The sequence below is a fragment of the Anguilla anguilla genome, chromosome 10 (genome assembly GCF_013347855.1).
Source record: "Anguilla anguilla isolate fAngAng1 chromosome 10, fAngAng1.pri, whole genome shotgun sequence".
NCBI classification, from domain to species: domain Eukaryota; kingdom Metazoa; phylum Chordata; class Actinopteri; order Anguilliformes; family Anguillidae; genus Anguilla; species Anguilla anguilla.
The window spans coordinates 22,680,725-22,707,398 of NC_049210.1; the positions used below are offsets into that span (position 1 = coordinate 22,680,725).

Here is a 26,674-nt window from a genome sequence, read left to right on the forward strand (position 1 = left end):
ACAGTGATTTACTGATTACAGTTTCTATCTCCACCATTTTCTAAATTAATTCTCACTTTGGTGGTAATTCATCTCGCTAAGGATACAGTTGCTGTATGTGGTTGGGCTGCAGCAAATGACGGTGCTCTGACAGATTGACCTACCCACTCAGGATGGCCTACCTGGTGCTTAAACTTCAGACTAGCCTGAAAAACAGTGCTAAATATAAGGTATAATGTTGTGACATGTTGCATTGACATTGATCTTTAAAGACAAACTAAAATATGAAATAGGAGAACGAAGATGTTTCTGAGGGGACCGTATGCTTTTCACTGCACTCCCAAATTGGCAGAGAAAGTTACAGCAGAGAGCACAAAGCATAATTTTGTATTCAAAATTAGAAGAAGATAGGGTTGGAGATAAATAAAAAAATGCTGTTATTTCCCATGTGTACGAAGTGCTGAGTGAGTGTGTTAGTATCCTAATGACTGCAAGATGTGCTCAGTATTTGGTAATGGCAATGTGTGTGCTTTTGGGAGCACAGGGAAATCAGAGATAGATAGAGGTAGCCGTGAGTTTTGATCAACGAGAAGTGTATTTCATGATTTGTTGTGCCTTTTGTTTGATTAAAACGTAGATGTTCAGAGATACTAGATGGAAGACAACAAATGGTTTCTCTAACACAGGAAGGCTTTTTGATGAGTAGCTGCTCCTTAAAATCTGGTTTCCTTGATTGGATTTTCCTGAGAACACTTGAAAAAAATGTGATGAGTTTGAATTAAAACGCTATTTATTATGTTTTACATAGCATGTTCAAAATTTTGTGGTTCAATCTAAAATCTATTTTCTATCACGCATATTGCAGATTAATGGATATTTATTACATGGAAAAAGAACAAATTATTTTTGTAGTGATGGCAGAAAGTGGTGCCAATCAGTACAATCTAAAATAGGGGCCATATTGTGTGCCTCTTGATCAGAGGGAAATCTACCTATGATATTCATCTTGTAGCAACCCATGGTCAAACCAATGAGGTAATATGTCAAGAGCCTGGCAGATGTAAAATAAATTATTAAACTGGCATGGTAGTTGTCAAGGTTTTTTCTATGGATTTATGCCTGCCCATGTGTTGCCTACAAATGTATTCTGAGCAAACACTCTTTCTCTTGAGGGTTATTAATCTTAAGGAAAAATGTAATTGAAGGAGGTCGAATGGATATCTTTTGGAGTGGACTACTGCTGTCATTTATAATGTATTCTCAGGACAGAGTAGGCTAAAATACAGTATGTCTTTTTCCCTTTATTTTAGGGTTTATTCTGTGCTCATAAAAAATCTATTTTCGACTGTAATGTTGTAAAGAAATATGACCGCACTGAATAAGTTGGCACTTGCTGAACATGTTTTCATAGCAAGACCTAGATGTGAAGTTAAAATTTCACACTGAAGGCTGAAGGTTGAATATGTCGGGTTGTAATTAATGAAGTGGGCCCCTGCAATGTCTATAAATCCTTTCCTAAGACATGAAAATTCATTTTTGTCCCCTGTAGGGGACATGAGTCTCTTAATCTCAAGGACTATACAGGTATTGTTTACTATGCTGAAACATACAGTATAGAGGCATTCAATTAAAATGATTTTCACTGCAACATGTTTTTGTCATCCAATCCACTTCATTATGTCAATAATAAAAAATAAAAATAATTATCCTGGTAGTTAATAGCAAAACCTGAGGTTCACTCATGTGTTAGTGTGTGTGTGTGTGTGTGTGTGTATGTGTGCATATGTGTTATATAATCACAATCAATTTATATAATTATTGTACACTTCACCACAGAGAGCTAAATTCAACTTTTGCAAATTGCACAAATTGAGGCAAAATGAATTGCCTGAATACCGTATATCATCCTGTCATCTTTTTAATTCACTCTCTAGGCTCACATGGTCCTTCTAGACCTAAGCTCTCAAACAAAGAACCTGACCTGCAATTAAAGCCTTGTGGGGCTGTCTGTCTGTTATTAAACTCACCAGTAAAAAATCAGTATGTGAAGGCAGTCAAATCTGCACAATTATCATATATCATTATATTAGTTATCACCCGTGCTTTACTTTCCACAAATGTCCATGATTGGACATTTCTTCAATGAGTTTTACACTTCAGTAGTTTCTGTAATTGCCTAGTTGAAATTTCTTTCATTTTTTTTATTCCTAATACCTTTACACTGAGTGAACACTTTTCTCACTGTAGAAAAAAGCACCCTGAATTTCTCCCACAAAGCAATCATAGAGGACAGTGCTTTTACAGAGTCGGCCTTGTGCACTTTTGTGAAGATTTAAGAATTCTGTTTGTCTGTTTGGTGCTTTCTGTCCTATTTCCTGCTGTTGATGGGCACATGCTGCCGAAGTTGTGGAATGACCTCTATCAGAGGTGACGTTTTGTTCCCTAAAGGCAGCGGAGCAGAGAAAGAGACAGAGATAGAGAGAGAAAGGAAGACACAGCGATGCTTCATCAGAAAGTCTGAATCCACAGAGGTATAAATCCATCTGCTCAGTTACCTGCGCTTACATCTTGTTGAATTATCCAGTGGTGGCTCTCTACTTTATCTTTGGCCATGTCTAAACTCACAAACATTGCAAGGACCTCACAATTTTCTTTTTTTTTTTAATTATGTTTTATTCTATATTCTATATTCGATTCATACCACAAATTGGGATTCCCCATCTGGGTTTTAGGCTCGGGCGGTGGTGCAGTGGGTAGCACTGTCGCCTCACAGCAAGGTTTTGAGTTTGAATAACGGCGCGTGGAGCTTGCATGTTCTCACCGTGTCCGTGTGGGTTTCCTACAGGTATTCTGATTTCCTCCCAGAGTCATGCAAGTAGGCTAATTGGAGACTCTAAATTGCCCGTAGGTATGCATGTGTGAGTTGGATTGGATTGGTTGGATTGCCAACCTGTCCAGGTTGTACTCCTGCCTCTTGCCCAATGCAAGCTGGAATGGGCTCCAGCACTCCCCATGACCCTGACTATAATAAGCAGGTATAGATAATGGATGGATTCTATGCCCATTCCATTTCTGCAAAATCCTCTGCAGTTGGCGAGGGCACAAACCGGCATGAGTGTTGTAGGAAACACATGCAGTTTATCTGCCTCTGAGCTACATTTCACTCTGCAATACACCAGCGGGGGAATGCACAATTAGCACAGCTGTTGTAAGCAAATCACATGCAGATCACAGATGCTCAAACAACATGAGCCGATACAATATATTTATTTATTTGTTTTAATGCTATCTTTATTTAACCAGGTAGGTCGACTGAGAACTTGGTTCTCATTTATCATGACGACCTGGGAAATCAGTATTGGTGGAGAGTTCAAGGTATTGTGTAGGCAGTCATATGTGCCGGGTGATTAGGTGGCCAGATGTCGAGAGCCAGTTTTATGGTAATTTTAACAGATGAGGCGGAGAATAAATACCCTACTGAGTGAAGCCTTCTCTCCCTTTGTGTGCCCCATGGGGCTATTAGCCTCAGTTGACACTGGGGCACTCGGGTTTATGACCTCAGTACATACGAGTACCTTGAGTTAGGGCCCACTGAGAAGGCCTGACAGGCCTGTGATCAGCTAAACGAGCAGATCGGATCAATAAACTCCAACACACCAACAGGCCTGGGATCAGCAAGCTCTGACGCACCAACAGGCCCGGGATCAGCTAGCTCTGACGCACCAACAGGCCTAGGATCGGCTAGATGAGCAGTTCGGATCAGGAAGCTTTGACGCGGCAACAGGCTTGGGATCAGCTAGATCAGCTTTGTGTGCCCCATGGGGCTATTAGCCTCAGTTGACACTTGGGCACTCAGGTTTATCGCCTCAGTACATGTATACCTCAGTTAGGGCAAACGGCATGTAACCAAATCCATCCCCAATGTATACTCTAGGACAGTTGATACACTGGTCTCATAAGGCTCAGCACTCAAAAAGAATGCGATTAGTTAAGATCACTGAGCCGACGACAGCATGTCCTCCTGGGATGTCTTTTAAATTTTTTGACATAATACAAGTGTCTTGGAATACGAAAACTATTTTCAAGAATATTATTAATTTTATTTTTATTGAAAGTACCTTATAGGATAGGTTTCAGCATTGTAGAATATATGGTTTTTGAGTTTAAGACCAGAGACCTACAGGGGACAAAAATTAATTTCTAGGTCTAAGGAGAAACAACTTTCTTCCTTCTGATGTTCACAAAACCATACCCACCTCCAAAACCAGAGACCTAATCAATGAGGCTGCCCGCCTTGTCGCAACTTAGCTATTATTTTTGAGGAGAAGCGAGCAGGTCTTCAGACCTGTGATTTAATGCTGAGTCAGCAGGCATGATGACGGCAGTCAGCTGTGGCGTCATGCAGGCGCAGTCATGTGTGAATGCTCAAAATGCACTGGGATGTTTCATTTTCAGATGCATCTTGCGCTTTAAAAAATGTTTTATATCTCTTGAGATATGACCATGACTTGTACATAAAGAAGAGTGAATTCACTCAGTAAAATGCTCAGTGTTAAATAAACTGTTACCGTATATATATGGTCACTATTGTTAGAGTTCAATTAACACTGGACTTTTAACTGTACATAACAGACAAGATACTACAGGGAGCCAGGAGATACATAGTGCATTTTAAAGGGATTACAGTAAGTGCTTTGAGAGGTAAATGATACACATCAAAATAAAAATCAATAGCATATATGGGTTAGCATCTATGGATTTTGAGAATAATGACCTCCTTTGATAAGGCAGGGGGATCAACAGATCAATTAATAGTTCTAAGCCAGAATTATATTTTTGGAAGGAAACCAACTCTGCTACAAAAACATTTGATAAAACCCCTATAAAATTGGGAAAACACAAACCCTTTTGAGAAGTTTCATTTCTAAGGAGCTAATTATTTACACTTCCTGTGTAGTTGAGTCTGACATTTTGGAAAGGTTGTTTTGCACATTGTATTGATTAACTTATTGTGGGCTTCCTTTTGCAACATAGATTTTCTCAGTGAGAATGTGGTCTATTTCCTCTGTTTTTCCTGGTAAGAGCAGTGCACACAATTAAGAACAGTGCATGAAGAATAAGGGATAGTGCACACATAATTAGGAATACTCTACTAAGAATTAGGAACAGTTTTTCAAGAATTTGGAATATTACACTCCCAATTACCAGCAGTGCACACAGAGTTGGAAACTGCAAACACATAATTAGTATTGGAAAGAGGCTGTACTGGAACAGAGCTGATTCAGAAAACAGCCTGATAAACATTATTTACATAATTTTGTTTTTACACTTATTAATTAGTAAATATTATTTTTATTTATTAATCATGTAGGTTTTGTGTTTATTTATTTGGTATTAAGTGTGCATGTTATGATAACCATTGAAAGCTATGAGATCACTGGACCATAATAACAGTCTGGCAATTAGCAGCCTGGCAGTCGAACAGGAACGCAGGCTGACAGCTGCACTAAAACGAGTCAATTCTCGGAACGAGACAGATATTTAATAGGGGTTCACGGTACGTGGAATGCCAGAGTTCTGGCTTTTGCAAAGTCCGGAGGAAGTATTTGGTAGAAAGAGTGGTAGCAAATATTTGACTTCTCAAAGATAAGCAATGACTGTTGATCCTTTGGTAGCTGCTGTAGGTCGAGGAAGAGTTTATATCTTGTATGAGTGCATGCTTGGTAAGTTCTTAGCTTAACCCCTCAGCTCTGTATGGGATTTTTTCCCTCAAACTGAGGACGGCCTTGCCCTGAATAATTGTCTTCCCTCAGGCAATAGAGGGCTAGGGGAATAGAGGTATAGGACAACGTTACAGACACCTGGTTTCGAAGGCAAATAAGACAGGCTATCGACTTGTTTCCCCAAACCCACATCACTAGCATGTCTAGTATTGCTATCCTGTCCATGTCACTCTCAGCTGCTGAGCTTGGAGTTTCAGAAAAGAGCAGCAAAACTCCCTTTTCCCCTCTGTCTCAGAGACGTACGGTAATGTGTTATTTCACCCCCTGGGGGTGAAGAAGTGGCCGAGAGGCAGTTTAGAGATGTGAGCTCCATTCGGTCGGTGGTATTCTGGATACAAATTCTGTGACAGGGTGAGAAGCCGTGTTTACTGGGAGGAGAATGGATCTCATCAGTAAATGACAGTCACACTTACCCCTCCCATGAGATGGAATGGCTTTGTTGCAGAAGTGCTTTTTCTCGTTAAATAAGATAAGCTGAAGACGAAGCGTCTCAAGCATAGAGAGAAATAAATATTGTGCTCAAGCAGAATGAGACCTATGTAAGTTTCCCAATAGAGAATCATGGGAAAGCTCTTGTATTGATTCATTACAGATATGTGGATATGTTTCAGTATTCTTGTTTGACGGATTATCACAAAAGACTTTTCTTTTTTTTTTTGTACAATGTATATAATTCCAGCTGTTCTGCATGTGATTTGTCTGTCTTTTCTAAGAGTTATAAATGATGTCACCTGTGCCCATTGTATCATCTTGCATATTGTAATAATGTTTTTTCTTACTTGAAACCTGGTTTGTGTGATAGCCCCTAAACATCATCTTTCAGTATGGTGAAAATCTGTGTTTGCAGGGTTCACATTTTCTATCATGTTTACTCTTACTTGAGAAAATGAGAAGCCACCACGATGATAAGGAACAGTTCAGAGTTAGTCACTGTGAACTTGTTTATTTGTAATGTTGAAAATGTGGTTAACTTCCATATTTTACATTATTGCATCTTATCCATTCAAAAGGCTGCATATCTTAAGGTATTGTGTGTAAGCCACTGACATGGCCGTGTATCTTGCATTATTACATGTAATCCATTCACATGGCTGTGTATCTTACGTTTGTACATCTTATACATTCATAAGTCTACATACCTTATATTATTAAATGTGATCCATTCACTTGGTTGGATATTTACTGAGGCAGTTTAATTTACCATGTCAAATGACAGACTGATGAGGAACCTAGCACCCTGAACTCCACTCCATGACACCTGGATACAATCTGATTCAATTCTGAATCTCAGAGCCATATTTCTTTGGGGTCCAGTAGGTAGAGTGAGGCTCACAGCAAAGAGAAGGCTGTGATGTAAGCATAGATCCTCCAAGTGTTAATTATATCTGTGCTTTGTGGACAAAGACAGCAGCTGCTACTGTTAAGACTCAAACTTTTGCCTCTGGCTCATACAAAATGTCATAAAAGTAGGCTTTCCATCTCCATCAGAATAGTAAGATGTCTTCGCTTCTCTGTGAGCAAAGGTGAGACTGTGGAACCGTTGTTCCGATCCATTACAATGCTGTTTGCCTCGTTGCTAGGAAACAGTGCTCTCTGTGCTTCCTGGTCAAAGGAGAATGAAGGAGAAGATGGAGGCACTGGGTTTGTTGCCCGGCCTTGGCCTTGTCAAAAACCATGCATGTTAAAAACCTTGAATTATTTGCTCGGTCCTTTATAGCTTTCTACCTCCTTTTTCATCGTTATCTGTTTCCCAATGTCCTCTGGAAAGTTTACATTTGAAAAGGGAACACTGTAAATCTTTGGACATGCAAGCCCGACACCAAATAAAGCATAATAAACCTACAGGTCGTGTCTTACTCGTGTGTGAAATCTTTGCCTCCCAAAACTTGTGGCCTTTGTGCATTTGTGTAATCACATTCTTAGACCAGTGAGGTGGAAATCCTCCATCTGAAGATTTGTCAGCAGGAGGTGGGCCCTCTCTCTCTCTCTCTTTGTCTCCCTCTCTATTTCTTGCTCTCTCTGTCTTTTTACTTATTCTGTTCTTTGTCCTGTTTTCCTGAATGTTTGGTCTCTCTCTCCCAGGTTTTTTCTCTATACTCATGTTTAATAATTTTGTTTTAGTTTAATTATGTTGAACTTTTAATGTGTTTTTACCAATTCCTTAATATGAGAGGAAGCAGGTGCGGAATATTGCTCAGATGTGCTCTCTAATCACAGACGTGTAAAGGTGTCAACTATTAGATGAACGACTTGCTCCAGTGAAGGCTCTGGCAGCCAACGTCGCGTAAACTTTGACGCTGCTGTAGGGACCCGCGGAATCACGCCAATCCCCTGGCATGCAATAAAGAAAAGCAAACTGTGTAATTCAGAAGCGCGCCTCGCAATTGCTGACCCATAAAGGGCCTGCCTCCCGTAAGTGCTTTGTGTGAGATCTCTGCGCATTCCCCCGAATCCTGCATTACTCAGGGTACTGTAAGAGAAACGGTGAGACAACCTGGCAAGGATGCCACCATTCAAACTAAAGTCTTCCTCATAGGCAGTGTCCTCATAAAGGATCCACTTATCAAATGTATTATTTATATTCACGGCAGATACACTAATCCAGACCTATGTAGATGCGGTCAATTGTAGTGGTGGAATTTGGGTGAATTTGGGTGAAATGCTTTACGTACTGACACAATGGCACCTGTGAATTGAACCCACAATATTCTTGGTAAAGACCTAATCACTACTCCAGGCTATTATCCTCTGCTTAAATACTGCATATTACTTAATTACTGAGTGTAAACATTATGTCCCTGCAGGTTTTTTCTCCATTTGCGTGTTCCCTGCTGTGGATGTTCTCCTGCCATATATGTTTCCAGAGATTTGTATGTTCCCATATGTGCTTTTCCTTCTGTGTGTTGACCGCTGCGCGTGTTCCCTGTCGTGTGTGTCTCCGCAGGTTCTCCACGCAGCCCTGTGAACAAGCCCACTCTGACGCTTATCACCATTAGCACCTGCATCCTGGCCGTGGTGTACAGCAGCCAGATGTCCTGTCCCCTTACCGTGAGGGTGACCCTGCACGTCCCTGAGCACTTCATCGCTGACGGTGAGGCCCCGCCCCCCGGCCTCCATGCCATGGCCATCTTGGCAACCAGCAGGGGGAACTAATGAGTAATCCTGTGATGCCCGGTTTACCTTGCCAGGTTATTTCAGGATTATATGTGCTCTCTCAAGGAGAAAAAAAATCTATGAGAACAGACATATTCTCCAGAATGCAGACTGCATGCAGTCACTCTGTGGAGTGTAGTCCAAGCCATTGACATTCATCCCCAGCTTGCAGCTCTCAGAATAATACATGTTAAGACGTAAGGGTTTTGAGTGAAGTGGTGCAGCAAAATCTGCAGTAGTTAATAAATTCATGATATAATTCTTTTAGAAATGTTTGTAAACAGCTATAGTAATTTAAAATTAAATTGAGTGCATTTTGAATTTTTGGCTCTTTGTTAAAAAGCTATTTATGTTACTATCATTTATAGAAATGAAGCTATACTCCTGTTTAACATGCCGAACGAGTTTAATTATTCATGCGGTATCACCCGTCTTCATTAGTCAGGCAATAATTTGGCATGTCCATTTACTTTCAGTACCTGGTGGTGCACTCTACTGTGGGAAGGATTGCAGATTGTAACTCACATGAAAGTGCTGACAGCTCTTAAAACCTAAGAACTAAGCACTAAAGCATTGGCAGCATAAATCCAGTCTCTGCAGCTGGGATCTGAAGGCCGAGGCAGGGGAACCCAGGCGCTCACAAGCGGTTTGGATAAGGAAGCGCCAATGTGCCAACAGACCTGGGATCAGCTAGACCCCTCGGTTTGACTCCCATCTGCTCCTGTGGGAGAAAAATGGATAATTTTCCATGGCTAATTGAAAAAATAAATACAGAGCAGAACAGAGTGTTCATTGGGGTGTTGCTCATAATGGCTATAAAGCTCCTTATCAAAGCTCTGTGTATCCATAGAGAATGTGAATAGGCTTTTAAATGGTCTGAGAATAAATTATCTGAATAGTGACGTCGTATTCACATTTTTTATTCTATTTTAAATGTTTTTTTTATGGCCAACTGCACTGTAGAAGAAAGTAAGTAGGCTGACGGCACTACATAACTCCAAGGTACTCAAAAGCCTTTATTATTTGGCTATAATATATCATCATTGAAAAGCTATCTCATCATTGGCCTTTTCAGTGATGATATATTATGGCCTAATAATAAAGGATTTTTTTACTTTTTTCACTGATGCTTGAGTAACTACTGGCCTACCTATTTTCTTCTATATGGATACAAACCCCACCTTGCAATGAGCACCTCTCCACTTTGACACTATTTGAAGCCAAGGCAGTGTTCTCTTTTCACTGGTTTTGAACATTTCCGTTTGCACTGATGAGCAGAAGCTCTCCACTGCGTCACATGGTTTTGTTCCACTGCCTGAACTGTGCAGTTGCTGTTTTGGAGCAGTATGCTGTACGCACTGCCGGCACGGACAGGCTCGAGACACCACGATCAGCCTGAGGAGTCTATCCTGCTCTGCCAGGATTCAGTACCAGACTATGAGGCAGATACACATACTGTACTGGAAGCAAGCACCTTAGCTGGACAGAATGAGAAAGTCAGCAGCCCTGTAGAGACAATCTCATTTAAGGCTGGTGCATACTCACTCAAACATGTCACAATACTACCCAGGGACAGGTTGAGATGTCAGTTGGCACGAATGGAACATGATGTCGGTGTCATTAATCTGAAATAGAAATCTTAAATCTGACAAAACTCTCAAGATCCAGATGTAGTCTCGACCCCAGGAGTATAAGAAAGATAGTGCTTTCTTTCTTTACCTTTAGGCATAAAAACGTGTTAAGTGCATTGTATTTTAAGACAGGTGCTTAATAAAGATTAAAAAATGCAAAAAGCCGTATTCAGCCATTTAGCTATGTAACCCATTTTGCCATTAACTGCCCCTTGAAAGAAAGATAATTTACCATAAAAATTCAGTTAGTAGCCCAAACATTATATTGCTTACATTGCATGTAAGCCTTGTATTTTATTGTTTTTATTTTTTGGAGACCAGCTGTTCTATAGACGACAGCTGGTCTCCGGCAACAGTTTTTCTCTCTTATTCTAGGCTACTGCTATTGAAACCACCAATGTCATTATATGGATTCTTGCAGTCAAGTAACTTTTTTTTTTTTTTACTGTTAAAATTTAAAGTGAACTTTCAAAAAAGCACATTACATGTATTTAGCAGACACTTATCCAGAGCGATTTACACAACCTATACAGTTATACCGCTGTATATAATGAAGCAATGCAGGTTAAGTACCTTGCTAAAGGATGCAACGGAAATGTCCTACCAGGGAATTGAACCTATGACTTTTAGGTAACAAGATCCACACCTTACCGATTACACTACACTGCCACCATTACCAGCAGCGCCCGTGGCTCAAGGCTGTGGTACAATTGGCCACAGTACCAGCACAGTTTAAATGCACATTTGGGAGATCCTGAATCTAAAAATCTAACAATCAGGTCATACAAATACAAATGTATAACTGACCTGTCATCTTAAAATAATGACCCCCAGAACTCTCCTAATAACCATAATGAGTCCTGGTATGGTAATTACATACATAGTTTCTCATATGAACAACCCAATTTTATATTAAAATAAAAATTCAGGAATAAAATACATTTTTCAATTTGCCCCCCCCTTTGTGACATATGTAAAGTTTTTTTAAGGACTGCCCTCAGATAGTGGCTCAGAACAGTACACACTCTTCTTCAGAAAAGCACAAAGCGATGTTGACAGATGCAGTAGTTGGCCTTGGCTAACGGGGGTAAAAGGTGGTGTAGGTTGACGGATTTAAAGCATAAGTGGATGAGGCGGGTGTTAAAGCTGGTGCAGATTGAGCAGTTTTAGAACTATACAGACTGACAGGTGTTCTGGCCTCTGTCTCCCTCTGGACACAGGGAGCAGTTTTGTGGTCAGTATGGGCAGCTACCTAGACGTGTCAGACTGGCTGAACCCTGCTAAGCTGACCCTCTACTACCAAACCAACTCCACTTCCCAGTGGGTGAGGGACTACTGTGGCCAGCGAACCACTGACCCCTGTGAGCAGCTGTGTGACCAGGACACAGGTCAGTCGAACCCAGGACATGCACAAATACACAGCACAAACACACACATGACACACATACATACACACAACACATACATACAACACATATGCATACACACAACACACATGCCTACACATAATACATGTGCATACCCACAACACATATGCATATGCACAGCACATATCCATACACACATGTACACATACATACATCACATACACATACACACAACACATACACATACATTAAACACATACTGATACACAAAACACATACTGTATACACAGAACACGCATGCATATGCACAACACGTATCCGTATGTATGCATGCACACAGCACGCATGCGTACACACAACACATACTGTACACACAGATTCAAGCACAAACATTTACACACAGACACACTGAAAAGCATCAATCACAGGCACATGTAAGCAAATATATTCTATACATAAAGACAACACGTTCACACACAACCAAACCATGTCATAATGCCACAAGAAATAAACATGCAAATCACACACATACACACGCAACAACTCATGAAGTTACTCTTTGAAGTGCCGTAACACTACAGAGCCTTCCTTTGAACATTTTATGTTAAAGAGTAATTTTTTTCCTCAGCTGGATCTCAAGTGATCTGGTATGCTAAAACAATACAAAGCGAACCGTTTGATATTCACTTCGCAGACAAACTGTCAACACAGAAATCTCTTCTAACTGTTGAGCTGAATTTTAATGATAATGCGGCCTCGAAAGGAATTCTGTGAGAAACTGGTAATGTCCCCCCTGGAGAAACACATGCACATCTTTTATAGTTCTGGCAAATGTTTGCTGAACCAGTCGGAATTGTTTTGCTTGGATTTGATTTTCCGTGGTATGAGGCTTATTAATGTGCTGAGTAAACAAACATCTTAAACATTTGACAGCACTGAGTACACTCACACACAACGTGAGAAACAGAGAGCGTGGAACAGAAAGCAGGATTTCTTTGTCCTTGTCTTTAGTGTTTTTAACAGTGAAAAGAACCAGGTTTAGTATATATGAGGCAACATCTATGTCGATTGGAAGGCCCGTGCGGGGGGCTAGGAGACGGAGAGCTGTAAACCGGCTGACGTAAAGTTGTAAAACTTTCCCTTATTTCCAATTCCAAGGTTTCATTTATCACTGTGCCCGGTTGTACGTTAGCAGCCAATGTGATGTCTGTGGCAAATGCATTTATTCGCTCTTGACCTTCGGGGGCTAAGTTATTACCGCATGGCTCGGTTCGTCCTGCTAGGTGTTATGGATCAAGGAGATAAGATTGCCAATGAGCTGCAGCTGCAGGGGGGGGGGATTTTATAAGGAAGAAAGGGGGAAAAACAACACTCTTCCTTGCCTCAGTGGAATTTTAACGCTGTGGTCCTCCTCACGGGCTCTTTGCACAGTGCGCTGAGCCAGCTGCAGGTTTTCTTTTTCAGGAGATTATACAGCTCATACATTATAGAGCTTGGGAAAATTAGCAGAATTTTATTGCCTTTCTTGAGAGTGAAGAAACATTCTCGTCTTCAGCGCTTGTTTTCTGAGATTAACATTGCCATCTTTGCCCTTGATACAGTTAAGGCCAAGCCATTTTAATGAGCAAAGGATGGTAAGTAAAATAAATGAACTAATAAATAAATAAGCAAATGCATTCCTTCATTAATCTGCTCACTGGTTTTGCAACAAGGCGATTTCCCCTTAAGACGGCTTGTGGTTTTGAGCGATTCGAGGCAGGGTATTGCTGTTTGCAAAAGTTGCTGCATTGCAGTTGGATTGAATGCCACCCTGCCCCCCACAAGATGTGCCTCTGCACTTGTTTGATAAGTGGAACTCTTGAGTAGTTTGGCATTCAAGTCACCTGCCACCTCTGCGCTAGAGAGCGTAAGCTAATGAGCTAATGACCTGCTCAACATAAAGTGTGGAGCAGGAAGATAATTCTTGAAAACAAACAGCACGATATAAGTGCGCTTCACTAAAGTGACAATGACCTTATTTTTTTGAAGATAATGTAATTTCTCCTTTGAAGTCTTTTTGGCTCTTTGTCTGCCTCGATTTGTTTTGGTAGAATTTGAGTGCACGTATGTGTGATTTTAGCAGAATGAATGGGGTGCTCCTTTCCCAGATGGCATGCTCAGTGGCTGGAGCCATGTGCATGAGGGAGGCTCAGGTGTTCCACAGAGATGGCTCAGATTCACTCAGACAGGCAGCGAAGGTTAGAGGCTTCAAAGGGAAGCATGCTCTGTTAACAGCGCCAACGTCCAGCCGGAGCCCAGATCCATCAAACGCTCTCTCCGTCTCTCCGCCTGCTTTTCTTCCTTTATTTTTCTTTATTCAAAAGTGGTGAGTTTTGTTCCGTTTACCTCAGAACCCATGCCAGTCCCAGCCCTGACTTTAAAGGGGAATTTTCCATGCCAGGAGTTGAAGCCATAGGTGCTATGCGTATGAAAGTCAAAGACGGGATAGAACAGACAGCGCACATGCACACACTCACACGCACAATTAGCAATTCAGGATAGGAATAAGATAGAAAGGGGAACAATTGTTCATGTAAAAAAAAACAACTGTAACTTTAATTGACTTAATGAATGTTTGCTCTCTGCTGTAAACCAGACACACATAGAAAGTGTTAAGTTGGATGTGAAATACATTATTTTCCTGAGGTGTGATCTATTTGACAGATTCCTCCCCTTGTGTCACAGCTGAACTTGTTTGCATATATTTTCACCTGAAATGTGAGAGAATAAATGTAGCCTTCAAACACACAGCATACACTAAATCTGCAAGGTGAATTTGACCATAACATATCTGATAAGGTTCACATGATTACATAGTCCACCTTGCTTGGCTCGTTATGGATGGCAACAGAAAATAAAAGTACTGTCAAAGACAGCCACTGCAATGCGTACACTGCCTGCTTGCTTTCCTAGAGGGTGAGAGTATGCTGTTGTTCCATGAAAATGTCCACTTGCACTGTATCAGGTGAACTCCTTACGATGGCAGCGAAGTAGCAGTGACATGTTTGGACATCATCGTTTCTGCTGCGTGGATAGCTTTTCTCATGCCGTTATTAAAGGTGTTTTATTGAGCAGAATAAGACCTCTAATTGAGCATGGTCGCACTCTCAGAAAGATTGGTTTCCTCTGAAAATCCAGTCAAGCACTCCCTGAGACCCAAAACTACTAGCAGTAGAAGATGAGGACAGATTAAAGTGTAATATGAGAAACAGGACCACACTGAATCTCACCCACCCCTCAGCTCCATTGTGAAAGTAAGACAAGCCTCAAGGAACACAAACTAAGAAAGGCATGCATTAGTTATAAAGATCATGAATCATGTTGCGGTCCTGTGGTTATTCTCTAGCAGGAAAGTTAACAAAAGGTGTCGGTTCATTTATTTTTTGGCTTTGACTAAGCGTGCCAAGAGGCATTCATGAGTGAGTGTCACAAAAGTCACTACAATGCTGAAAAATTCATCTTAAACTAGCCTAAGTTGGTCAAGTTGGCTTAAGCTGTATTTTCGACCATTCTGCCAGCTGGTTTTTGCTGGTCGATTAGCTAACCAGTGTATAGTCAGCTATCCCACCACCAGCTTACTCTACCAACTTAACCACCTTTGTCCAGCCACAAACTAGCTATGACCAGCTTAGAAACCCAGCTGGTCTTCACTGGAATGTTGAGCAGGGGATGCTTTTGTTTCACCATTTTATAGCCCCAAGTACTATTACTCCCTTGGTTTATAAAACCATTCACCAAAACCGTTATCACAGATCAGCATCATCAGATGATGATATTACATCAAAGGACTTGGCTGAGGGCTGGGACAAATGATGCAGTGAGCTATCTGGTTAATTTAAAGATCAGTCAATCTATGCAGTATGTTCTTGGGAGGTGGGGTAAAGAATCTCTTAGCTGCATTGTTTTAGTTCTGGGATTCTAGGATGGATTGGTTCCAAAATTCTTGCTCCAGTTATGATAAAAGCCATGAAAAAGGAATGTGAACACCAGCTGGTTTGAAGGGCAACAGAAGCACACTCTCTACTATAAGCAAATAATATAAATCCATCATGTGTAAAAGGTCTCCACTAGACTCTGCGCATTGCAGTGAAGAGAGGCAGTTTAACCGGGGGACTCAGCCTCGTTACAGAGAGATTGGAAGAGATCCGTCATGCAGTGAAGGAGCTATGAAAGCATCAGGCCTCATTTTCAGAATTTCCTGTTCATTGGCATTCAGGACTCATGCTGTAAACCCCTTCCAGGGTTAGAATACCATTTCATAACTATGCGTTAAGCACAGAGAAAGTGATGTGAAGCATTCTTTCTGTGTCAAGCTATGACCTTGATATTATCTAGTTAATTTTTAGGTTCCTTTAATCCAGGTTCTGTAGTTGTCCAGGTGGTGGGTGGTTAAAGCAGCCAGTACTTTAATGTGTAATCCAAGCTTTGCACCTACACAAGGTGAAAGTTCCAGGTGAGATTGATCTTCCATCCTAAATGTCAGACGCCTGCTGAAAATGACCACCCCCCCCACTCCACTCCATTGGGTATCTGTTGAGAATTATGTGCAGGAGAGCTAATGCACCTGAACAAAAGAAAGAGCTATATATGTGAGTGTGTGTGTGTGTGTGTGTGTGTGTGTGTGCGTGTGTGTGTGTTTGTGTACATGTTTGTGCATGTATGCATGTGTGGATGTATTGGCTGGTTTGTGTGCATTTATGTGCAGGGGTGTATTTGTGTGTGTGTGTGTATGTGTTTCTGTATGTGTGTGCGTGTTTCTGTGTGTGTTTCTGTATGTATGTGTGCGCATGTTTCTGTGTGTGTTCATGTGTGTATGTTGTGTGTACACGTGTAATTGAGTATGTAGATTTTTGATCTCAATGGGACTTCCTAGTGAAATAAAGGTTAAATAAAATAAAATAAATAAATGTACATTCCGTCTGCATAGCCTCACTTTGTCCAAAAGATGACAGTTTCCTCACAGTGATAAAAGATGACAGTTTTCAATTACGTGGAGTGTATAGAAGTGGCTGTCACCATTTGTCTGAGTCTTGATACTGTCAGATTATCGGTGGAGATGCTCCGTATGGTCGCCTGCTCTCCTGAGGGCTACTCTTCCTGTCTCAGCACAGTCAAAGTCTCACACAGATCGAGGCCGACCTCCCTTGTGACTGCCTGACACTGACTGCTCCTGGATAGTTTTCCTGACTAGATGATGAGCATCTAAATGGCCCTCTCATCCCATGGCATCTCCATCCTCCTGCTCGTTCTTGCAAGATGGCATTATTTCTCTTTACCATTTCATGCTTTCGTGTGCAGGCGGAATAATTTATATATAAATTTTAAACAACAAATTTCCCCAAAATGGGATGCCGGCACGATATTTGTCAAGCTGTAACTGCATCGTTGTGGACGCCCAATCTGGTGCAGTTAAATTGCCGAAATAACCTTTAACTGAGATAAGCCTTCAAAATTCCTTTCAAAGTTTGATAAACACTTTGGATTACAGGAGCGGAGAGACTGAAGCAAGCTTCTGTGCTTTTGTGGTTGTTTTTTGAATTTTATTTTCTTTCTTTAACTGGGCGTTTAGCAAATGATCTGATAAAAGCAATTTGGGAAGGAGGCATAATCTCCTCTATTTATTTTGTGGCTGAAGGCATCACGGGCTGTGTCCGTGTAGCAAGAGCTTATTAAATACCAGGATCTGCTGCCTGCTGCTTTTAAAAAAATAAGAGATTATTATTCGCACAGATATTGTGGAGAGTTTTGCGAGTTCAGGGATTCCTTGAAACAGAGGGAGCCATGGAATTAAAAAGTGGTCACACAGAGAAGTCATCTGAATAAGTGACATATGGAAATCTCAGAAGACAGAGGTTGTGAGATGATTTGTCCTTTTGAGGTGTGCATTGTTCAGTGGAGTGCTGGTGGGCATAATGAATGTCCTGCTCTCATAAAAGCTTAAAGACACTGTTATATATGTGAAATAACCAATGAACTGCTATATGTGTGCTTTTCCTGATTTGAAATTATTGTAAAAAAAAAAAAAAAAAAAAAAATTATAATCCCCACATGGTGTATCTGGGCCTTATGAAGGTAGTTACAACATTTGGAAAGGGTAAAATGATATTTCTTATTGTTGGCTTGTGCGTGCGTGTGTGTGTGTGTGTGTGTGTGTGCCTAAATGTGTGTGTATGCATGCCTGGGTGTTCCTGTGTGTGTAATTAGAATGTATTTCTTCTACTTAAAGTGCTTTAAGTAAAGCTACTTTACTACTTTATATTTTGGATTTATGAATGCTTGTCACTGTCTGTCATTTAAAATGACCAAGGAATCAGAAATGCAAGTCAATGGGCTTAAATATCTAGAGAGATCACAGTTACCAGTCAGTTGCAATGCAGCAGTAAATGTTTCCTACAAAGCCATCTAAGTGGCGGGTTTCAGACAATTTCACAAGGTCAATTAAGAGCTCTGAGACCTTTTCAATTTCAGCTCTGTATCTGAATAGGTCTTTTAGAGGGTACATGAAACTGCATGCACATTTGCCTGTAAGCTCCTTAATTATTCATTAAGTGAGTTTATGAAGCAGTCAAACAGATTCATGCACTTCCTGTTTTGTGAGTGAACAGCTATTACCTTAATGAGGTGAAAATGGAAGCTTCTTCCCCCTTCACTCCTCACCAAAAGACAAGGCCCGGAAAATCACCAGAAAAACCCAACCTGGCGTAGACTGGGATGCTTTCCATCCCTGCCATGTCATCCATGTTTAACACCTTCCATGGTATTTGAAGGCCACTGTCATCCACTGACTATCCGTAGCCGTTCACATCAAATTCAAAACCTTGATGCTAGCCAGTGAGGCTAGGGGACTCCCTCCCAAGGGGACGGCCCCTTCATACCTTCACAAGACCATCAGAACTTCTTTTTTCGTTTTTTTTCCCCTGGGCCTTCTGACCTTCCCTCACCCTGAGTTTGCAGACCGCTCCAGCCCTGTCCCTCCCCTCTTAATTCCACACCTTTACACAACCTGGAACCCCTGATGCATCACCCCTCCCTTCTGAACTGCACATTTTACATCCCTTCATTTGGACATTTGAATTTACCATTAGCTCAACTGTGACCTGTTCAACTCATTTTATTTTTTGCTCTGATTTCTGTTACATCCATTCTACCTCTGCTGTAAAGGGATGCTGGTGGAGGATGGGCTCCCCCTCTATATTTCTTCCCATCTGGGAGTTTTTTCTTTTTCTTCTTTTACATTGCATGCCTTTTGGGGGTTCTGGTCTGGTTTGTGTCCAGTTTTCCTTCTGTTACTCAGTAAAGCGACTTGGTGACTGTTCTCTGTAAAAAGCACAACAAAAAATAGATTTTATTTGATTTCATGCATACGCACCAGCTCCCTTGCCCAACTGTGGGATTTATGGCTCCTTCCCCTTTTCAATCCTGCACTTCCCAGTCATGTCTGCTGTCTGTACTGCTGACCTCGGTGGCAGGGTGCTAGTCAGAAGAGCTTCTGTAGACTGTAGACTTCTCAGAATGCACCTTGACCCCCCCCCCCCCCCCCCCCCCCTTACCAAGCCCTTATACCTGACTAGAGCCTGTGGCTCTTTTTTGTTGTTCATTCCATACAGTTTGATGCTCCTTGGTATAGTTGTGTTATTATTATTTGTATAGCTTATTCTAATGTTCATTAGGGCAGTTGTCATCAGCTGAATCTGTTCCTATAGTTTCCTTCTTAAAGGACTTAATTTTTGTTCCCTGATTTTGCACTTATGTTGGCATTGTAAGTAAACTATGAATAAGAGCATCTGCTAAATTTCAGTAAAGCAAAGCAAAGGAAAGCACAGCAGTACACATTGGCTGACTTGTTTTAGACCACAGACCCCTGAATGCTCCTATACCAGTCACTGTAAAGCTGGTTGGGCGTCAGGAAATTCCATAAATATCTAAAATTTCCTGCATTGCACATAAAACCTGTCTGAGCCAAAACATAAAATAAAACTGAAATAACATCAAAAAATCCCATAAAGTGAATTATCCCTTAAAGATTATCACACTGAGAAGCATTATACAGCTCCAGATATAGTATGTATGTATGTATGTGTAGCAAGCTTCATAATGTTTTGAACAAAGGCATTTTCTTGATTTGGCTCTCTACTCCACATTTTTAGATTTGCAATGAAACAATTCACTTGTGGTTAAAGTGCAAATTCTCAGCTCAAAACTAAAAAGGTTGGCTTACTGCCATTTATTAAGTCCCAGAATGAAAAGTCCACCAAAACCTTAAAATACAAAACGAGAAATATTGTCAACAAAACACAGCAGAAAAAGGACAGGAAAAAATCTTCAACAGAAAACTACAAATGAAAACAACCAGAACCCCCTCAAGCTTTCGTCCAACCAGTCCCCCCCTCCCCTATCCCCTTCCCAAAATAATTTTTAAAAAGACTGTCCTCCTGGGCCTGCAACCTCTTTTTTTATAAAGCCCAAAAGTTTTTCTAATTTAGATTTTAACAGATATTTTAAGGTATGTGGTTTTCACCTCCATTGGTGTTGTATTTTGACTTTGATACCAAAAAAGGGAAGCCCATAAATAGACATTAAGCAAAAATATAGCTCAGGGAATAACTGAGTGAAACCCCAACATCCTCCTACCTCCTTCACCATCTCTCTCTCGATCTCAATCTTTTTTAATTTATATGTATTTTTTCTGTTATTCTACTGTATTGAATTGACAATGATGTTCTATGTCTGTCTCTCTCGCTCTCTCACACACACACAGAGACACACACTCACACACAAACACATGCACAAACATGCACACACACACACACACACTTGAGAAAGTTCTGGTTCAAAAGGAGATTTTTCTCCCCTTAGGCCAATATAAAATCCCACTGAACATTTCTGTGTTGGAGAAACACACAGTCATTAAATTCCTGAAACTATTCAAGAATTTCTAATTTCCCCCCCCTGCCTTATGAAGGGGGGAGGGGGTATGAGAAAAAGGGACTCTGACTTCAAATCCCTTTTTTAACTTGAAGAAAGTAGAAAAATAGGATAGAAAAGTAAAATGCATCAGCTATATGCAGTATGCAAAAATACCCTACCAAAATACAGGGGACTCACTAAAAGAACATTGAAAATTTCTGCTGGATCACCAGGGACTCAGTCACCAGTGTGCATTACCAAATGAATGCAGTAGTGCCTATGTTCCGGCAGTGCTTCTGGTGTGTGAATGCGAGTGGCATGGAGGGAACTGGAGATTCAGGAGCAATTACAAACTGTAAGGGGAAAAAAGAAAAAAAAAAACAGCCAGAGACGGAACACAGAGCAGACTCTCCTTGGAAGTCTGAATGTCAGATGTGTTTATCTGTTTACTGGAAGAAATTCTGTTGAGAGGAAGGGATTGCGAGGCAGAGAAAAGGAGAAATGAGATAAGAGTGGGAGAGAGAAAGCAGGAGAGGGTCAGAGGGGGAGAGAGAGAGATAAATTGAGGGATGGTGCAGAAAGATAAAGAAACTGTTAAAAATGCCTCTGGGCCTTCCCAAGTTTTGTACTTGCTGTGTGTTCCAGTAATAATTCCCCCTGTTTTTGGTGGTAAGAGTCCATTGTCCCCAGTGTGGTTGCTTAGTCCATGTACCCAATGAGAAGGGACCATGTTCATGATCACCGGAGCATTCCGTAGACTGGAGGGTTTTCGTCCACATGCCCTAGCTCTCATGCCAGTGGGAAATGAAGAGGATGTTCACACTCGGTCTGGTTTCCTTGCCCTCACGTCATGGGAACGCTCGTTTTAAGCTTGGGACGGGAAGGGTGGGGTGGGGGGGCCTAGGTGTCTCTTCAAGCGACCGTGACTAACGGAATGGTCTAAATTTAGCCCTGCTCTCGCAAAGGCACCTGCTGTAGCGTGAGCTTTGAATGCACCACAGTTCAGGGATGTCTCTGAAATCAGATCAGGTACAGTAGGTGCCCGGTAGGATTAATTGCCCCCATTGTCTGTCACGCATGCTTCTATTATGCATTTAATTATACATGGTGGCACCACGTTATGAAGACGCTTACCCCAGCGGCGAGCATGGCTGCAGCTGTACCTTGATATGCTGTTTAGTGGCTGTTGTAGCATGTCATTGCCAACCAAGTCAGCATGTGAAAGATCTTGTGTAAACAGGGTTATGAGTAAATGGAGGCCTTTGAAGGCCATTTACCAAGCTTGTCCACAGACCACCAGAGTGTGTGGACATGGACAGGTATTGTTTCAGGAACTGCGTTAGCTGCAGTCTTGTTGCATGGGCTTAGAAGCCACGTGTCAAGAAACTAGAAGTGTATGCTTTTTCCATCAAAAATATCTGTGATACATGCGGCAAATGAAGGAGTGTTGCTATATACTGTCAGTGGTGGTTGGAGAGCTGGAGGCAGTGAAAGATTAATTTTACTTCCAGGAAATGGATATTTACAGACAACTGCCAAAATAAAAGAACCATTGAAGGAAATGAAGGAAAAGCCCATCTTTTGTCATGTAGCTGGTCTAAGAACAATATAATGGAATAGCATAGATTCTTTTGAAACACCTGGTTGTTTAGTTTACATGTATTCATTATTTGCAGGTAAGCTGTTTACCTTCATTCTTTTCATTTCACTTGCATTCTGTGTATGTGTGCTTATGTGTTTATACACACATGTTTTTGTGTATCCTTTGTTTCATTTTAAAATGTTTTCAGACCCCTGTTGGTGATCAGTGCACTGTAAATAAAGTTTGACCTTTTGACTTTAATGTAAATGGAAAGCAAATTACACCACAGCATTAAATAAATGGCACCCCAGCATGCCCAATGTTGCGCATAAAAAGGCTGCACAGGCCCAGTTTCCCATTAATTTTGGCTGCCATGGCTAGAAGAAGAGATCTCAGGGACGGTGGAAGAGTGATTCCTGTTGGGGCACGTTCGAGTTTGAGTGACTAAAACTGCTGAATTTGCTGATGTTTTATTAGGTCGTAAGCGAATACTCCCTGAAAGTGTTGTTCGTGCATTGGTTTGAGATGCATGGAAAAACAGCCGAGCAACTCTGAATCAGTTAACTGCAAAAATCAATACAGGGTGTAAGCAGCCAGTTTCATCGAGTCCATTGAGACTTTTGCAGAAAGGGATACTGTGGTATTTCCTTATATTGGCAGTTACCTGTATGTGCAATGTTTATGCATTTGTCATTGTTTATGTATCAAAACATCTATTAAAAAAATGTCATCACCTCCTGTAGCCTTGATACAGTTGTGATTAGTCCTCAATTATTTGTCTGTGGCTTAGAAAGTTTGGTGTCTTTATTTTGAAGAGAGCAATCCATGCTTGTAATTCATAACCTTCAGCAAACTTCTGCCAGTACAAAAATCAATTGATTAAGCCAATCTTTTGTCTGCCTTTATTATATATGCACGAAGACAGAATCATTGAGCCTTAGTGAACTATTACACTTACAAAGCTGTTTTCAGAGGACAGATTAAGTCTAATAATTGATATTAACATTATATATTGATCAGCACAGGATATCATGCTCTACTGAACAAATAGTTTAGCTGCTGACCAGTAGTATGTAGGTGACTGATTTGCAAGTTTACCCACTACAATATCTCCTGCAATGCACCAGCATTAATCAGGCAGCACATGATGAAGAATCTAAGAAAACAAACAATATGCATATTTATGCCCTATTGTTGATTTTATCCTCAGTAACACTATACTTTCGGCAGTGTGCCAACTGTAATCAGCCAGCGCATGAGGGATCACCTGCTGTGTAAAAGAGCCATTCATCATGATGCTTAATTCAGCCCTTGTCAGGCCAACAGACTAACTAACAATTAATGAGACCAGCAGAAATGGCAGAAACACATGTTCACTTGAATATTTTACTCAAATGAAAAAGGGAGTAATGAGAGTTTTACAGTAAATGTTGCACCTCCCCCCCTAAAAAAGATCTTAGTGAAGATGGTGAATGAATGCGTGGTGCACATTCATCCTGTGGTTTGGATACTGACCTTGGTTTTCCTCAAGATGGATGCTATGCTCTGAGGGTAAATAAGGGTGCCGGGTGAATTGAGTGAGCAGAGATTATCCCTGAGCAACAAAAGCGCTAAGGATTTGCATGTCATTTTACCGGGGAGGTTTTAAATGTAAATGTACATCTGAATCGGCGGGGAAGTGTGCCGAAGTGACAGGTGGACTGTAAATGGAATTTAGCGGATGCTGTGATTATCCCCACCGTCAACGTGATGCTTAAATGCTAATAAGGTTAATGGGCTGTGGGGACGGCGTGTGTTAACCGTTAGCACTGTATCGACTAGAGGTGCCGGTTTCCTGCGATTAGCTCTCGGGGGTGTCGGCATGGGAGACGCGTGTTGAGGGTTAATTGTTTCTGAGTAGATGGGAAGGGAGGGAGGGGGGAGGGGGGAATGCAACCTCTGTCATTGAATGCATATTAAAGAAATTATGAGTCTTGATCCTTGAATGCATATGTTTATTATGGTAGTAAAATAAACTAAATAAAACATGATTTGTTTTCAAACATCATTTAAATCAACCATTGTAGTAATTCTGTCCTGCTCTGCAATACTGTTCTGCAATAATGTGTCATTGTAATATATTTTCTGTCAAGCATTTCACCAACATCCCATTGACATCATCATAAACAAAGAATCTGCAATGAACTATGGGAGCTTGAAACATAAATTCCTGCATACACATTTTTCAACATAAAGCTGAAAATTAAGGCCATCATGTTGACATAAATGATAGAGGACAAGTGCATTGAAAGGCATTCTGATTGGTTCAGAGTTGTGCTAAACAGCTTACTGTATCTATGTAGTATGGAGGTGTTCAAGCTTGAAAAACTACCACTGCGCATAATAATTGGCAAAGAGAGAAAAGACTGGCAGCAAGTTCTATTGAAAAATGCACAGGAAGGTAAGATGTTTTTTTTTTTTTTCCTACAGAATAACAGAGAACCGCAGTATGCTTTTCAGTGTGGGGTGCATTATTTAGTATGGAGAGAGCGCATTGTGGAGAGCAGGAGATGTGTTGTGTAGCATTGTGGGGCAAGTTCTGTTAATGCTGGAGAGTTCCCAGTCTCCATCACTGAAAGTAACAGGCCAGAGCAGGACCCTACTGTTGTTCTGAAAACCCACTCAGCATTCAAGCTTTGACCAGAGCCATAGGCCAGAGTCCCAGAAATAATATGTGCGCTTGTACATGGAGGGATCTGTGGTGGGCCTTCAGCAAAAAAAAAAAAAAAAAAAGCCAGTGCACTGAAACCATAGCAAATAAAATCAACTTTCAACATTTACGCATTCATGTGTCTATTATATGTGTGCTTAATTATGTTGAACTACAATAATTACATTTGGGCAGGCAGAGGTGAGTATATGTCAAATCCAAATTGGGTTCTGAGTTCAGAATATTATGAATTTCTGGTTGGCATTTCGGTAGGACGCACTCAAGATAATTGGAATTGAAACAGTTGAATTAGTGGTACTGACCCTGAATCTGGTGCCAATTCTAATTTACATGGAGCCATACAGCAGTTCTCATTGAGTAATTTAATAACTGCCAGTCAATGGACGTATTATGAATGACCTCAAGGTAATCTTTTGTCATTAACACATTTACTGATGGTGAAGAAAAGCCTTCACGCAAAGAGTATCATAATGTTCCAGATTTACAAATGGAGTCATAATTACTTCCATCTGTTAGACACACAGAAAGGAATTTGTGTCTGTCATAAACCTGTCACTCACCCACCCAGTTGGGAGGGTCAAAAGCAGAGAGATCAAAGGTGACATGTCTATATGTCAGTCAGCCATGTTTGACCTGTGGGTGGGAGAGGACAGTAATCATCTGTGGAAATTCAAAGTGATAGGAGCAGAAGGGAAGAGAGAGAGAGAGATTGCTGACTGATGGGCCTATCCTCAGGTCGGGCTTAGATGACAGCCTTACAATGGATATGCTCTCAGTCCATTTACTAAACCTCCCATCTCCCCCCATTTATCTTCAAGTCTGAAGTGTGCCGTGCATCCTTTTTTCATCTTCATAATCCCATATGAGCCTTGGTACTGGCAGCAGTTCTGCAGTTTCCTGATGCACTTTCCTGATTTTTTTATTCTTTTTTAACCACCAGCTTGGAAAAAGTCAAATACTAAAGAAATTTGGTCCAAAGCTCGTGCCATTGTTCATCCTCCTCTGTAAAAGACAATAGGATATGTGTGAGGTAAAGAGAGAGACTTAACTAAGAATGAGTGAAACAGAGGGATAAAACAGTATTTTGACTGCTTCAGCCCTCTGTATTTTTGTGCAATTATTCCCATTGTGCTTGGGCAACATGCCCTGGTTGTATGTCATGCTGTGCTAACCAAGCATCCCAAGTTCAATTAAATACATACTACAGAAATAAAGCAATCATGCACACAATGCAGGTGTGGGAGTGAGAGATAAAGATGAGGGGGAGGGCATCAAGAGGGGGGAGAGGAGGAGAGCGTGAAAGAGGAAAGGAGATAAGCAATAAGGAACATGGAGAAGGGGGGAGATAAGGCAAGCTTGAAGTGGGCGCGAAGCTGGTGGGGGAGGGGCATAGGAGGGGAACGGAGGGTGAAGGTAGGGTCTAGGAGCTCACGGTGGTTATCATGGATATGGCCAGCTGGCGAGTGGTGACGATGCGGCGGTGGCAGCGGGTGACAGATGATCTGGGCCGCCTTGTAAGGCAT

At 41.2% G+C, this 26,674-nt stretch overlaps 1 protein-coding gene across 6 annotated transcripts in view; it reads left to right on the top strand.

The window, feature by feature from the left end:
• The window catches only part of LOC118206226 (astrotactin-2-like), a 466,985-nt gene that overhangs the window by 207,175 nt on the left and 233,136 nt on the right, over positions 1-26,674 (top strand). For all 6 annotated transcript variants that reach the window (XM_035378599.1, XM_035378597.1, XM_035378598.1 and 3 more), the window contains 2 exons: positions 8,707-8,853; positions 11,767-11,934. In XM_035378599.1, the coding sequence (XP_035234490.1) occupies positions 8,707-8,853; positions 11,767-11,934 (315 nt within the window). The remainder of the gene's footprint in view (positions 1-8,706; positions 8,854-11,766; positions 11,935-26,674) is intronic.